The sequence below is a fragment of the Ctenocephalides felis genome, unplaced genomic scaffold (assembly GCF_003426905.1).
Source record: "Ctenocephalides felis isolate EL2017-DRISC unplaced genomic scaffold, ASM342690v1 CF-g0.4_SCAFFOLD_01604, whole genome shotgun sequence".
NCBI lineage: Eukaryota > Metazoa > Arthropoda > Insecta > Siphonaptera > Pulicidae > Ctenocephalides > Ctenocephalides felis.
In genome coordinates this window covers 11,273,239-11,287,979 of record NW_020537758.1, presented here as the reverse complement: position 1 = coordinate 11,287,979, position 14,741 = coordinate 11,273,239, and the positions used below count along the sequence as shown (strand labels likewise).

The window sequence follows — 14,741 nt, the reverse complement described above, 5'->3', positions numbered from 1 at the left end:
GTGATCGACTGAGAATCTCAAATAAGTTGTGATAATTATATTACAAGTAGAATTAGATAAATTAGCCAAAAATTGATGTCGTCCAACATATTTACTCGAATTTAAAAACATTATTTATGAAACCAACAAAATCAATGAGCTTAAAATATTAAACAAAACCTGTTAACTAGTATAATTTCAAATAATATTTAGCTTTTTAGCATGAATACGTAAAAATATTGTCATAGATAAATATTTCTATGTTGATCTCTACTTTGTTGAGGAGGTAATTACCCACAAATTTACAGTATTAGAAAAAATGAGATGATTTCCTATAGTCATCCAACTGGAGTACAAATAAATACTTCAATGATGATATAAAATATATCTCAATATATTTTTCTATTCTTGTGCATCAAATGCAAATAATTTTAGACTGATGTAGCATATATTGTTGATGGGAATAGTAAATTCACCTGTTGTCTGTTGCACTGTACCTAAAATTAAATAATAATTGTATATGCCCTGTATTTATTTTCCAAGGCTGATTTCTTTTTAATTGAACATCTAATTCGTTTTAATTATTATTATAAGCAGTATTATTCATAAGCAGTATTATTTATACAGGGTGTCCCAGAACTCAACGTCAAGTGGAAATTACAGTATTGATAGTAATTATTATGAAAAATATTAGACAAAAATTTTATTACGAAGATTATGAGCTTTTGAGCGCAACTTAGAGCTTTGGTCAAATTGTTACCATTTTTCGGTTATTTTGGTTAATTTTCATTATTTTTGTCAATTTAAATTTTGGAACTGTAAACGTAAATAATATTTCCAGGACCTCAGTAAAAAAATAATGACACTCATTTTCCCTAGTTTTCTAGAAATAGAAAAATATTACACAATTTTTTTTTTATGATAGTTTGGATATTAAGAGCTTTTAAGTGCAACTTAGAGCTTTGATCAAGTTGTTTCTGTTTTTCGGTTATTGTGGTTAATTTTTATTATTTTTGTCTATTTAAACTTTGGAACCATAAACGTAAATAATATTTCTAGGACCTCAGCAAAAAATTAATGACATTATTTCCCCAAGTTTTCTAGAATTAAGACTTTTGGTAAACTATGAACGTAAAATTTTGCAAATTGTTCGACTTTGTAAGGCTCTCTTTTAAAAAATATGTACTAAAGTATATTGGAAAATTTATCAAAAATTTGTATATTTATCCAGGATTGTGAAGAGGTAAAATACTAGATGGTTTTATTATAAAAAAATCGAGTAGAAAATTAAAACTTAAAAATAACACGAAGTTTGCATTTTGATCACAATAAGTTTAAATGCTTGTTATGTTATTTTTGGTTTTTATTTTTTACTCATTTTTTTTATTATAAAACTATCAAGTGTTTTACTAATTCACAATACTGATTAAATATTCGAACTTTTGATGAATTTTGCCAACATACTTTGAAACATTTTTTTTTTTTTAAAAACGTGGCTCGTTTAAAGTCGATCAATTTTGAAAAATTTAAACTCGTACTTTAACAATAGTCTAAATTCTAAAAAATTCTATTTTTATCTATAAATTAAATTATATATTCGTTACTAAGGTTACAGTACCAAAGTTTAAATAAAAAAATAAATAAAAATTAACCAAAATAACCAAAAAATCATCGCCTTTTGACCAAAGCTCGAGGTTGTACGTAAAGGCTCATAATTTTTAAACTTTATAGAATAAACTATTTTTTTCCAATTTTTTTTCATAAAGTTGTTATCAATACCATCAAGACGTTGAGTTCTGGGACACCCTATATGAAAACAATAATATATTTCAAAATTGTAGGCCATTTGTAGTAGACTGATGTAATAAAAATGTAGTAGTAAAATATACAAAAGCAATAAATATATGTGCTATATAATTATGACAAATATTAGCCAATATAAATGCAAATTGTTGCATATATTGTAGTAGTTATATTTAGGTATTGGAACTGAATGTAAAATTATGTAAATTGAGATACAACTTGATTTTCAATTTTGTGGAATAGCTTGTTTTCAGTCTCAAATAATTTTTTTCTCTATTCAGCACAAAAATACAACATTTTCAAAATTATATTAATAATTTTATTTCCAAATATCTGTACAAAATTCAGTTATCATCTTTCAAATTATCTCAGCCTCATTATATTTGGCGTATTAGATTTTAGTAGCCACGATGTATCAGAAATCGGTATGCCATCGGTTCCAAATTCCTTGAATTATAATAATAATAAATATTATTAGTATAGAAAATGATGGTTGTAAATTGATGTACAGTATAATCAATAAAAATAATAAATAAAGGGTTGTTTTTACCAAACATTGTCCGCTCACACAGTATGCCCTTATAGGTCTTCCTCTACTGCAATCGGTGCCGAATGGGAACCATCCTGATGGCCCATTTACTAGGTAAAACCTTAAAAAAAATTACAAAAATATTATTATTAGTTTGACGAAAAATAGAAACAAACTGTATATTTTGTTTGGGCGACAGTACATTTGTTGTACAATTTTATTTTCAGGGTAAAATATTTTCTTTTGTGAGTTCATTTTTAGCATTTCAAGTTCTATTGTTTAATGTCTCAAACATTTGTTAAAACATTTTCATTAAATAATATATCGTATAGATCTTGTATTAATTTTCCAAAGCTGATTTCGTTCTTATTGAACTTCTAATTTTGTGCTATTTTATTATTTTAAGTAGTATTATTTATACAGGGTGTCCCAGAACTCAACGTCAAGTGTAAACGGGTTTATAGTATTTATTGTAACTATTATGAAAAATATTAGACAAAAAATTTATTCTAGGTAGTTTGGAAATTGTGAGCTTTTGAGTGCAACCTTACACTTTGGTTAAATTATCACCATTTTTTGGTTAATGTAGTTGATTTTTATTATTTTTTGGAGCAGAAATTTAGGAGTTTTATTCAATTTTTATTCAATTATTGATTATTCAATTTATTAACTTTCCGTATGGTAGTTATAGTAATGGGTCGAAAATCGAAAATGAAAATTTTTGCATTTCTCGACGTTTTGAAGGTTTCTGAACATTTTGGCATACCTCAGAAAAAATTGATGTGTCTGTGTGTATGTGTTTTGTATGTCCGCATTTTTTCGTCCACGTTTTCGGACATAGAAAACATTCGATTCCTATTGATAGGGAGATGTGCTGATTAGTTTTTGGCAAAGGCAGGTCCAGGCGTTACGGAGATATGGAGCAAAGAGTGCAGAAAACAAAACAAATTCGACAAAATAATTGCTTTTGGAAAAAAAAATTGTTTCTATTTTTTTTTCAAAAAATATTTTGTAATTTTGGTTGAAAAATTAAAAAAATTGCCCAGGCTAAGCACAGTCTAAGCGCCACTCTGGTACAAATGCTTACCCAAGTGCGTTTAGACTGTTTATGTACTTTTCCAATTTTGTGAAAACTATTAAAAAATGTGAAAATGCCGCCAAGCTAAGTATAGTATAAGTGAAAATGTCGCACAGAATTATTTGCAAATGCGTTTAGACTGTGACTATACAGGAGCACTTTTTCAATTTTGTGTAAATTAGGCAACTATTTTTTTTGAAATTGAATTCGAAATAAAATGACGATTGTTAATGTTCTGGAGATAAATTGATTCATGATTTACATTTGATTTGCACAGATATAACAAGATGGCAAAAATAATGAAAGTTACAGTATTTGTAATAATATATTTGAAAATGTTTAAAATTTCTCGAATATTTTATTACGGTACAGGAAGTTCCAGCAATTTGCCTTAAGGCACGATGTCATACACCACTAGTTTTTTTACCTGTGTTGAAGTTTTTCATCCTGGCAAGCTACCCGGCAAGCCCTGTGCTTCTCATCTAAGATAAAATTTAGTATTATAATAATTGCAATAATGAAAAAAATTGTATTATTAAATACCTGTTGTGGGAGATATTTGCATCCCCAAACCAGACAAACGTTTGACCCGTTCCTTATATTTAGTACAAATGGCAGTTGCATATTGAAATGTTGACCAAACTCTAGTACACTCCTAAAACAAATATTTATTTTCAGTCAAATATTTATTGACTAGGATTCATGTGTTTGCTATTACATTTATATTTTGATGGCACAATTGGATGTTACTCATTTTTGGTTTACTTTTAGAAGTAATAAGTCTAATTCCGCTACCACTTTCCATGCAATTGTAATGGCAGGATCCACTTTGCTGCCAAGCCAGGCCACGTTTACCTAAAATAGAAAAATTATATAATTAGTTAGAAAATATATGATGTATTTTTTGTATTTAAGCATACCTTTGTAGTTGCCCCGGGAATATATTTCAGGTTTATCCCACAGGTCGACGCGGTTGCTGAATCCTTGACAATATTCAGCAGATAGTTGGAATCTTGAATCTGAGTTGACTTTGCACTTGAATTCCTAAAAAAATATGAGAAAAATTAATAACAAGTTGTGCATACTGTTAGATCGATAAGATAATCCATTTTTTGAAAATTTAACAAAAATCGAAAAATTGAGAGTGACTGGTAAAATAATTTTGCTCATTGATTCATGGTTGTTCATCAAATTTGGTTCCAAGTGTTTTTAAATATAGTGATTACAATTTTATGCTCTCAAAGAGTTAATTTACCTCACAACGTCCAGAAATGCAGTAAAATCCGGAGGCACTTCCAGGTTTGCTAGACACTCCAGATCTGCAGGACGTACCATCCGGTAAAGACCAACCTCTACTTTTTCGGCCACCTCCTCGAGTTGCACACCAAACGGCACAGGCATCCACGGCTTAAAAAATATACATAAAAATAATTTCAAATATTAATAAAAATATTTCTAAAGTATTTATTTATGATTTCATACGGTTTCTGTCTTGTATCAAAACACTGCGCCCTGTCAACTCAGAATCGACGTCTCGAGCTCTGGTGCAAATTTCGTCTGAAAATTCTTCGACGGTCATTCGATTTATATCTTCGCACTATAAAATTTCAAATTCATTATTTAATTTGATAAAAGTTTAAAGTGTAGTGCAAAAAATAACAAAAAAGGTACAGTGGTGTTAATCGTATTAGATTCTTACATTTAGAGTAAGGTTGCTTAAGTCGTACCTCGAGATAATTTTTGTAAAACAAGAAGTGAAATGCAAACAATGACAAAAGTAACAAAAGCAGTGTTAATCGTATTAGATTTTCGCTTCAGGATAAAGTTGCCTAAGTCGTACCTCGGATATATTTTGTCCCACAGTTATAATTTACATCATTTGGTACCTTCAAGTTAAACTAATTAGTTGAATAAGCAATCGGTTGCAATTTAAAGGCTGGTCGACTTTGTGAAACAGAATTAATTAAAAAGTAAGCTTTTTGTGAAGCTTTAAGTCTTGCCTATGGTGGCAAGTATGGTGTTCATTACTAATTTTTATTCATATTAGGAACGTTTAAAACAAAAAATTTGTTTAGATAACGTCAGTAGTTGTGCAAAATTTATTACTCGTATCGAGAAGAATGGTCGTTTTTTGGATTTTTTTGTGAAAAATCCCCGTGTGACTGAAATATGAAAATAATATATCATTAAAAATAATAATAATGTGATTAATGCAATATTGCAAAGTTTTTGGTGAAACTCAAACTGAAAAACTCATCAATCCATTTCTTGTTTAATATCCCTCAAATTTTTTTGGTCAAATTGGAAAACTCAAAGTGAAAACTCATCAAAAACTCACGAATCAATGTCGTTTCTTAGCACTCAGACACTTAAATTTTTTTTTTTTTTTTAAATTCACTTAAATTTTTTATTTATTTCCCTTTTAGGAGTGTTATTTTATTTTAGGCATTATTTTAATAATTATTTTTCTCCTGGTAACTAATGACTAAAAAAAAAGTTGATATCTGACTGAAATCTTTATATATTTTTAGTGACAGGTACGACTAAGGCAACCAGGCGCCTTAATCTTAAAAGATCAGACATTTCTATGAACTCCAAAGACCTTCTTTTCTTTTGTAATAAATTTGTCATCCCAGTGAAGAAGTAGCTCAGTTCATTTTCACTATTTTGCAAAGTTATCGGGTATTTGAAATGAATGGTTTAAATATTATATAAAGTGCTTCATTAACTTTTGTTTCTAACCAATAGTTTTTCAATTTAATAACTATTTTCAGAGAAATTATTAATATCTCGATTGAAAACATTGCCGAAATTCGACTTAACCACTTATTCACTGGGATAGCAGAAATATTATAACATTATTTCCTTGGGGGTACGACTTAAGCAACCTTACCCAAAAAAATTATATTGATAAACAAAATAATGCTAGAATTTTATCACGATTTTATAAACATAAAATATTATTATATTATATTCAATATATTATTTCTTACCTGTGGCGCGTTACATGTTAGATATTTTTTATCATGCCCTTTGCACGCCGGATCACTATTCTGAAATCTGTGAAAATTATAAAGTTTTTTTGACCATCAACCTGAATTTGATTTAATTTAAAAATAAATTGTTTTAATGCATAAACTTTGAGTGTTTGCTAAATAAAGCTAAAAATATTAGTGCTGTAACAATTATTGTGATATAACACAAAAGTAGGTATTGTAAGTTGCACAAAAATATAATATTAGTAAAAAGCTTTATTTTTCTTAAAAAAATTATTTATTAAACCTAAGCATATTTTGAACTAACATAAATATTTTAGCGAAAAAAACAGCAATTGTTTAGCATAAATGAAGATTCAATAGCATCAATAATTTTTTTAAAATTAATTGTCAAGTTGGAAAACTCAAAGCTTTATTTTGCTTAAAAATTATTATTTATCAAATCTAAGCATATTTTGAACTAACATAAATATTTTAGTAAAAAAACAGCAATTGTTTAGCATAAATGAAGATTCAAAGCATCAATAATTTTTTTAAAATTAATTGTCAAGTTGGAAAACTCAAAGCTTTATTTTGCTTAAAAATTATTATTTATCAAATCTAAGCATATTTTGAACTAACATAAATATGTTAGTAAAAAAACAGCAATTGTTTAGCATAAATGAAGATTCAATAGCATCAATACATTTTTTAAAATTATTTGTCAAGTTGGAAAACTCAAAGCTTTATTTTTCTTAAAAATTATTATGTATCAAACCTAAACATGTTTTGAACTAACATAAATATTTTAGTAAAAAAAAACAGCAATTGTTTAGCATAAATAATCATATCAATAGCATCAATAATTTTTTTAAAATTAATTGTCAAGTTGAAAAACTCAAAGTGAAAAACTCATGAAACTAATAAAATTTTTCTGTTTCTCTTACCTGTGCAGGTTGCATTTCCTCATGCTAATTCGGACACCAGTGCTTCCTTCTTCCAATGCCGAATTTTGATGGCCATCAGGGCCATCAAGACAAGCAGATGCACATTCTGAAAAAGGGCTCCAGGGCGTCCAGGCTGGCCCTTGGGTGTAGGATGACGACATTACGTCATCTGCCGAAACTGGAGGCGATCGGAGGACGCATTCTCCACCACGACACCACTTAGTAAAGGTCAGATTATAAATATATATAAATATATATATATATATATATATATATTTCTGTTACCATATTAAATCCACATTGCGTTCCTTCTAACGCTGGATGTGACGTCCACGTATACTTTTCACGTCTACAATGCAAATCTCGACAAATTTCTTCACTCGATTGCAACAAACTATGTGAACTGCCTGCTCCGTACTTCAACATACCTTCAAAAATTTTATCAATTATCTTGCAATTCAATATAAAAACTAGTGGTGTATGGCATCGTGCCTTAAGACAAATTGCTTGACCTTCTGGTACCGTAATTCGAGAAATTTTAAACGTTTTCAAATATATTATTTCAAATACTGTAACTTTCATTATTTTTGCTATCTTGTTATATCTGAGCAAATCAAACGAAATTCATAAATCAATTTATCTCCAGAACATTAACAATCGTCATTTCATTTCGAATTCAATTTCAAAAAAATAGTTGCCTAATTTACACAAAATTGAAAAAGTGCTCCCGTATAGTCACAGTCTAAACACATTTGCAAATAATTCTGTGCGATATTTTCACTTATACTGTACTTAGCTTGACGGCATTTTCACGTTTTTCAATAGTTTTCACAAAATTGAAAAAGTGCTAAAGTTCATACATTGTCTAAACGCACTTGAGTAAACATTTGTACCAGAGTGGCGCTTAGACTGTGCTTATCCTGGGTGATTTTTTGAATTTTTAATCTAAAATTACAAAAATATTTTATGGAAAATAAAAAAAGATGTAATAATTTTTATCGTCAAAAGCAATTGTTTTGTCAATACAAGCAGAAAAGTTTTTAAATCATTCAAATCGGACGCTTAGTTTACTGAAAAACTGTAATTTTTTGCACATTCAGCTCTGTATCTTCGAAATGGCAGGACTTGTCTTTGCCAAAAACTAATCACCTCTTCCCCCAATCATTACAAATTGAATGTTTTTTAGATCATTCAAATCCGATACTCCGTTCTCTCAAAAACTCGATTTGTATTCTCTGCACTCTTTGCTCCGTATATCCGTAACGGCTGGACCTGTCTTTGCCAAAAACTAATCAGCACATCTTTTTATCAATAGGGATCGAATGTTTTTTAAACCATTCAAATCGGACGTGGACGAAAAAATGCGGACATACAAAACACACACACACACATTTTTTCTGAGGTATGCCAAAATGTTCATAAACCTTCAAAACGTCGAGAAATGCAAAAATTTTCATTTTCGAGTTAAAAAAATATTTCAATCTACTTACATTGCTGGTCTGCGTTAAATCTTTCCCCAGGCAAAGATCCTTCTGCCGAATGATCTAAGGGACCTGCTGAACTTCCATGATCTAGCAAACAGTGGGACTGGGTTGAACTAAAATTAATTGAAATTAATATTAATTGCATTTGGAAAATTTGTTTGTTAGTCTTACTCCAAAAATTTTTGCAAATATCGTTTGCTACACATGGACCAAGTGATTTTTCCACTACCCAACGTCGGTGACATTATGTAACTTGTAGGATCGCATTCGTTGTCTGCTAAGGGGCCATCGTGCCTCATCCCTAAACTATAAAAAAACACATTAATAAAATATTATTTTGAGAAATAATTTGTAGTATAAATGTATACTTATGTCCAATTTCGTGAGCAACAACATAAACACTTTCAAAGTGTCTGCCTTCATTTACAGTACAACTGCTGGTTGTTGTGCACATTCCACCAACTGGTGCTAGACCTAAAAAAAATAGAAAATTATGATTTGTTCTAATTTTTTGTGAATATAACAGCATTTTTTTATCGTTATCCTTTATCTTACCGACGACTTGATGGCTAAGTTTCCCAGCCTTGCTGACTACATACAAATCCAAACCCGTTAAAATAAGGGCATGGTCCCAGTGCAAAGGGTCGCTGTCGGCTATCGGATTTTCTTGACGTTGCCAACCGCAAAAACTGCTCAAAAAATCATCAATATCTTGTGGACGTCGAAGTCCTGATGGATCTTCGTGCAAAATTTCTAATCGTTTTAGTAGAAAATTTACTGGGTGACCCAGGGAAGGATCGTGGTATAGTAATTGAACCTGGGGAAGAAAGAATTTTGTAATAAAGGAAATTTTTGTTTGTTTTTATTTTTTTGGTTTTGAGATTTTATAAAAATAATTCTTACCCCATTTATCATCGCCAGGACAAATCTCAGTAGTTCCCTTTCGGTATTTTTTGGATAATTTGCAGACATATGTTGGTACAACTCTCTGTCTATAAATACTGCTGTTTCAACATGCATTGCTGAAGATTTGATACTCCTTTTAGATCTTTTGCTAATTTTGTCAATAAATCTGTAAATTAGTAAATTATATCATTTCTACTTATTTATCTGATGAATCCATTACCAAAAATGATGGTAATTTATTACAATAATGGTATTTTTTCTACTTACATTTTATCATCGTTTTCATCATGCACACACTGATGTTCCATATTTTTCCTATCAATTAATCTAATTTCACTATTATCGGCAGGATCGTTTGCATATTTCCTAAAATCCTTATTGCTAAAGTTTTCATTAGAACTATTACTAAAGTTATTATAATACTGATTTTTAGTCTCGATCAAAGATCTTTTTATTATTATATGAGGGGATGAACCGTCGTTTTCTTGAAAACGTTTTGGCAGTGGCTGGATGTAGTACAGTTCTTTGTTTGGCGAATAATATAATCCTTTCTGAAAAAAATAAGAATAAATAATATAATACTTTCTGAAAAAAATAAGAATAAATACACTATCATATTAATTGTAGCATAAATTAGCAATTGTTCTAATTAAAGAAATAATGCAATTGGTACATTGTCTTTGCACAACATAACTTGTACGTTCATAAATAAATACGTATTTATATTCCTGATTACCTATTGTAAACATCTTTTGAGAATAAACATTGGACGTCTTTTGAAATATGAGAACAATAAAATATAATTAATGAGTTCATCGTATAATAAGTAATTTATGACATTTTTAACTTTCATATTACAAGCGTATGTTTTTATAAAAGACTTGTTAGTAATGATACATTGCATAAAATTGCATATTGTTTTGGTTTAAAAACTGTAATTTTAGAAGAATTATACGTAATAGGAAAACTGAAACAATGAGAAGAAAATAAAATTACTTATAAAAACTGTAAAAACTTATGTTCACATGGAGTATAAGAGCTTTGCTATCTTCTTCAAGTATTTATATTGCACATATACAAGAATTAGATGCATATGGAATTTTGCCTGAAGACAAGTGTAAATGACCAACATAATCGATAATAATTGAGGTTTAGTTAGTTAGATAAAGTTTGCAAATGTTTATTTCAAAATTAAAGTTTTTTTTGCATTTTTTGATTGATATCTTCAAAACTTCCACAGTATATATAATTGCACTTTAATGCATTATTATGACTCAACTTTTTTTTTCGTGGGCCTGTAATTATTTAGCGTTCATTTAAAGTACCATTTTTAATAATTATTAAGAGTCAGCCCACCTGATTTCTGTAAAAAACTCAGTATGATTCACAAATGATATTTTTCGAATAATTTTTCAGTTTTTAAAATCGGTTCAGGATTTTTTGCGAAAGCGTGGATGTAAAATTCTGCACTTTTTGTTTTTAGTTCTTGTCGAGTTTCATGGATTGCCTTTTAAATTGTTGAAATCGATTCAGCCGTTTTTTTGGAAAATGCCGACAAAAGACTCCATACACAAACATATTTTTTTTTAACTTTGATGCCAAACGATTTAGAATGACTTGAAATGTGAAGAATACATAAAATTAACAACTAGACTTTTCTAACAAAATATATATTTTGCCTTGGCAAGTTAATAAATGGTGTGAATTTACTTGAAAATATTTCTCTGATTTTATTTATTGCTAAAATTCATAATGTGCAAAAAAATATATTTTTCTAATAATATTTGTGTCACGTTATTATGGTAGTATAACTACCATTTTTAATTTTTTTTCTAACTACAATTTTACATATTCATTATATGTTTGTATCAAGGTTTATAAAAAACCGTCATTTTAAAAACCATATTTCAGGATAGTAATTCTGCTAAAAATTTGTGAGTTTTTACAAAAAATTTATTTGGTCGATTATACTGTAATACAAGGAAATATTAGTTTTTAGCAGTTTCTTAATTAAAATTATTTATTATTTCATTTATTAATATTTTTTAGTTCGCTGAAATAGATAATACCATCTTGCTCATGACGAGTAAAATCGAAAAATATGGGTTGATTTCACAAAATTGGCTTTTATTACTGAATTTAACTTTTTAGTTAATATAAGCATATATTACAAATATATTAAACTAAAAATTGCATAAAATTAAAGAAATTTTATACATGTGAATGTAATAAAATAAGAATAGCTTTTGATGTAAAGAAATGACTATTTTCATAATAAATATTTCAAATGTGATTTAAAGTACTGAATCTTAATTTTTATTAAAAGTATTTATGCATATTTCGGCAACTTGCTTTAAGTTTGCCGAAATGCTACGCTCAACTATTTATTTTATACATATACAGTCATAGCCTCAAAATATTCTGAACAAGTTGATATTTCAAATATATTTTGTTTTCTTCAAAAATTTCACTTCAAAAGCAAATGGTCAATCTCAGAATGGTATATTCGTCAATCCCAGCTAATTGGTTGAATATATCAGTTACTACATACCACTCCATGGTGCCTTAAGTAAAATGCCACTTACAATTAAAATTATTAGAATATTTTAGAATAGATTTTGTTTCTTTTTTAAATTTTAATTTAAATAGCAAATCGTCACTCTTTTATACCCATGACGTATATATTCGTTATGACGCATATACTCGTCACTACTACGCGACGATTATATTCGTCAAATTTAGTTAACTTATTAAATATATCAATTACCACTTATCACTCCATGTTGCCTTAAGACTTAAGGCATCTGTAAAATGCCACTTACAATTATTTTATACACTCATATTCTTAAAATATCTGACATTTTAGAATAGATTTGGATTTTTCTAAATTTCAATTCCGATAGCAAATGTTCACTGTTTAATTTGCATGACATGTATACTCGTCATGACGCATATACCCGTCATTCATCCGTGACGAGTATGTTCCTCAATCACCATATATAAATTACAAAAATTCCTAATTCGTAGAAATGCATAGAATAGAATATAGAAGATAGGAATGCATCTCTGTGCATAAAATCAACACATGGGTTTTGTGTACTGATTTGTTTCCCAGGAAGCATCAACCCAAATGTATTACACTCGACATTGTTTCAGATATTGATTGAAATATAGAAATTTATCGATTCAAAAAAAAGGAGTATGTTCGTCAATCACAGTTAATTGGTAAAATATATCAATTACCACTTACCACTCCATGTTCTCCTTCGCAAATAGCCAAGGCGGCATTGTCCGATCTGTAATAACACCCGTCTACGTCCGCCAACCAGGCGTCATGGGCAGTATGTTCCGTTCTGTTGCCCCATCTCTGCACGTACATGAAATGAGGGTCTAATAAGGGCGGCGAAGGGCCAGCGCGTACCGACAGGCGACCCGAGGGTAGAGGTGACCCTGGGGCTCCGAGGGTAGAGATGCTCTGAGGGCCTGCATCGGTTTCGTCTAGGCGGAGACTGCGTTTTTCGCGACTTCCGTGGTGGGACAGTTTTATGTAGGATACTGTGTAGTCCTTGGGAACTAGAAGAAAAGGATAATTAATAATTAACTTCCCGTAAGGTAGTTATAGTAATGGGCCGAAAATCGAAAATGAAAATTATTGCATTTCTCGACGTTTTGAAGGTTTCTGAACATTTTGGCATATTAAGGAGAACCCGCTCTCGGATTTTGATGAAACTTGGCACAATGGTAGATTTAATGCCCAAACTGACCGTGTTAAAATATTAGAGGCCTATGAAAAGCGGTTTAAGTATAAAAATTAATTAAAGTTTGCATTTTAGCAGCGCGCGTCATGCATAGCTTGCAATGCTATTTTTTTTTCACTTGGAAATATTTTTCATATTTATTTATATTTTATATTTATATTTATACAACACAATTGTACAATTATAGATTTTATATGGTACATAACTTAAACTAATAGATAATAATACATACAATATAAAAATGAAATATAATTTAAAAAAACTTAAAATCTTGTTCTATTATCAATAGCAGATTGAGTGGCTACCGTCGTGGAATTCTAATTTTTGCTCCGGGGTTCAATTCCCAATTCAGATATAATTTTTTTTTATTATTTTTGTTTGATATTTATAATTTTACGTGTAAATAATATTAACACTTATTTGAGTTTTAGATTAATTTTATATTTTTCGCTAAATATTCCATAATAAAGTCCTCCGTAACTCCTCTAAATTTTTATTTTGATATTACTTATAAAACCTACGATCATTTAAATGTTAAGTGATTCCTGAAACATTAAAATTTTGTATTAATAACAGCAATAATACGGAAGAACTTATCAGAAAAAATGGATGTGTGTGTGTGTTTTGTATGTCCGCATTTTTTCGTCTACGTTTTCGAGCGCACGGATCAACCGATTTGAATGGTTTAAAAAACATTCAACTCCTATTGATAGGGAGATGTACTGATTAGTTTTTGGCAAAGGCAGGTCCATCCGTTACGGAGATACAGAGCAAAGAGTGCAGACAATACAAATTGAGTTTTTGAGAGAACGAATTATCGGATTTGAATGATCTATAAAACATTCAATTTGTAATGATTGGGAGAAGAGGTGATTAGTTTTTGGCAAAGACAGGTCTCTCCATTTCGAAGATACAGAGCTAAATGTGCAAAAAATGACAGTTTTTGAGTGAACTAAGCGTCCGATTTGAATGATCTAAAACACTTTCTGCTTGTATTGACAAAACAATTGCTTTTGAGGATAAAAAATTATTACATCTTTTTTTATTTTCCATAAAATATTTTTGTAATTTTGGATTAAAAACTTAAAAAATTACTCAGGCTAAGCACAGTCTAAGCGCCACTCTGGTACAAATGTTTACCCAAGTGCGTTTAGACTGTTTATGTACAGGAGCACTTTTCCAATTTTGTGAAAACTATTGAAAAATGTGAAAATGCCGCCAAGCCAAACACAGTATAAGTGAAAATGTCGCACAGAATTATTTGCAAATTCGTTTAGACTGT

At 29.5% G+C, this 14,741-nt stretch overlaps 1 protein-coding gene across 1 annotated transcript; it reads right to left on the bottom strand.

Moving 5' to 3' along the window:
- Positions 1-2,145: 2,145 nt before the first annotated feature.
- LOC113373355 (A disintegrin and metalloproteinase with thrombospondin motifs adt-2-like) lies at positions 2,146-9,863 on the bottom strand. The gene is made up of 16 exons (XM_026613662.1): positions 9,699-9,863; positions 9,351-9,612; positions 9,164-9,269; positions 8,967-9,101; positions 8,802-8,908; positions 7,597-7,739; positions 7,312-7,529; positions 6,383-6,449; positions 4,872-4,986; positions 4,645-4,796; positions 4,310-4,433; positions 4,108-4,244; positions 3,933-4,044; positions 3,817-3,871; positions 2,333-2,432; positions 2,146-2,229 (listed from the first exon to the last, which is right to left on the bottom strand). The coding sequence occupies exons 1-16, from the start codon at positions 9,813-9,815 to the stop codon at positions 2,146-2,148; spliced, it is 2,034 nt and encodes a 677-aa protein (XP_026469447.1). The 5' UTR covers positions 9,816-9,863.
- Between the last annotated feature and the right edge of the window lie 4,878 nt (positions 9,864-14,741).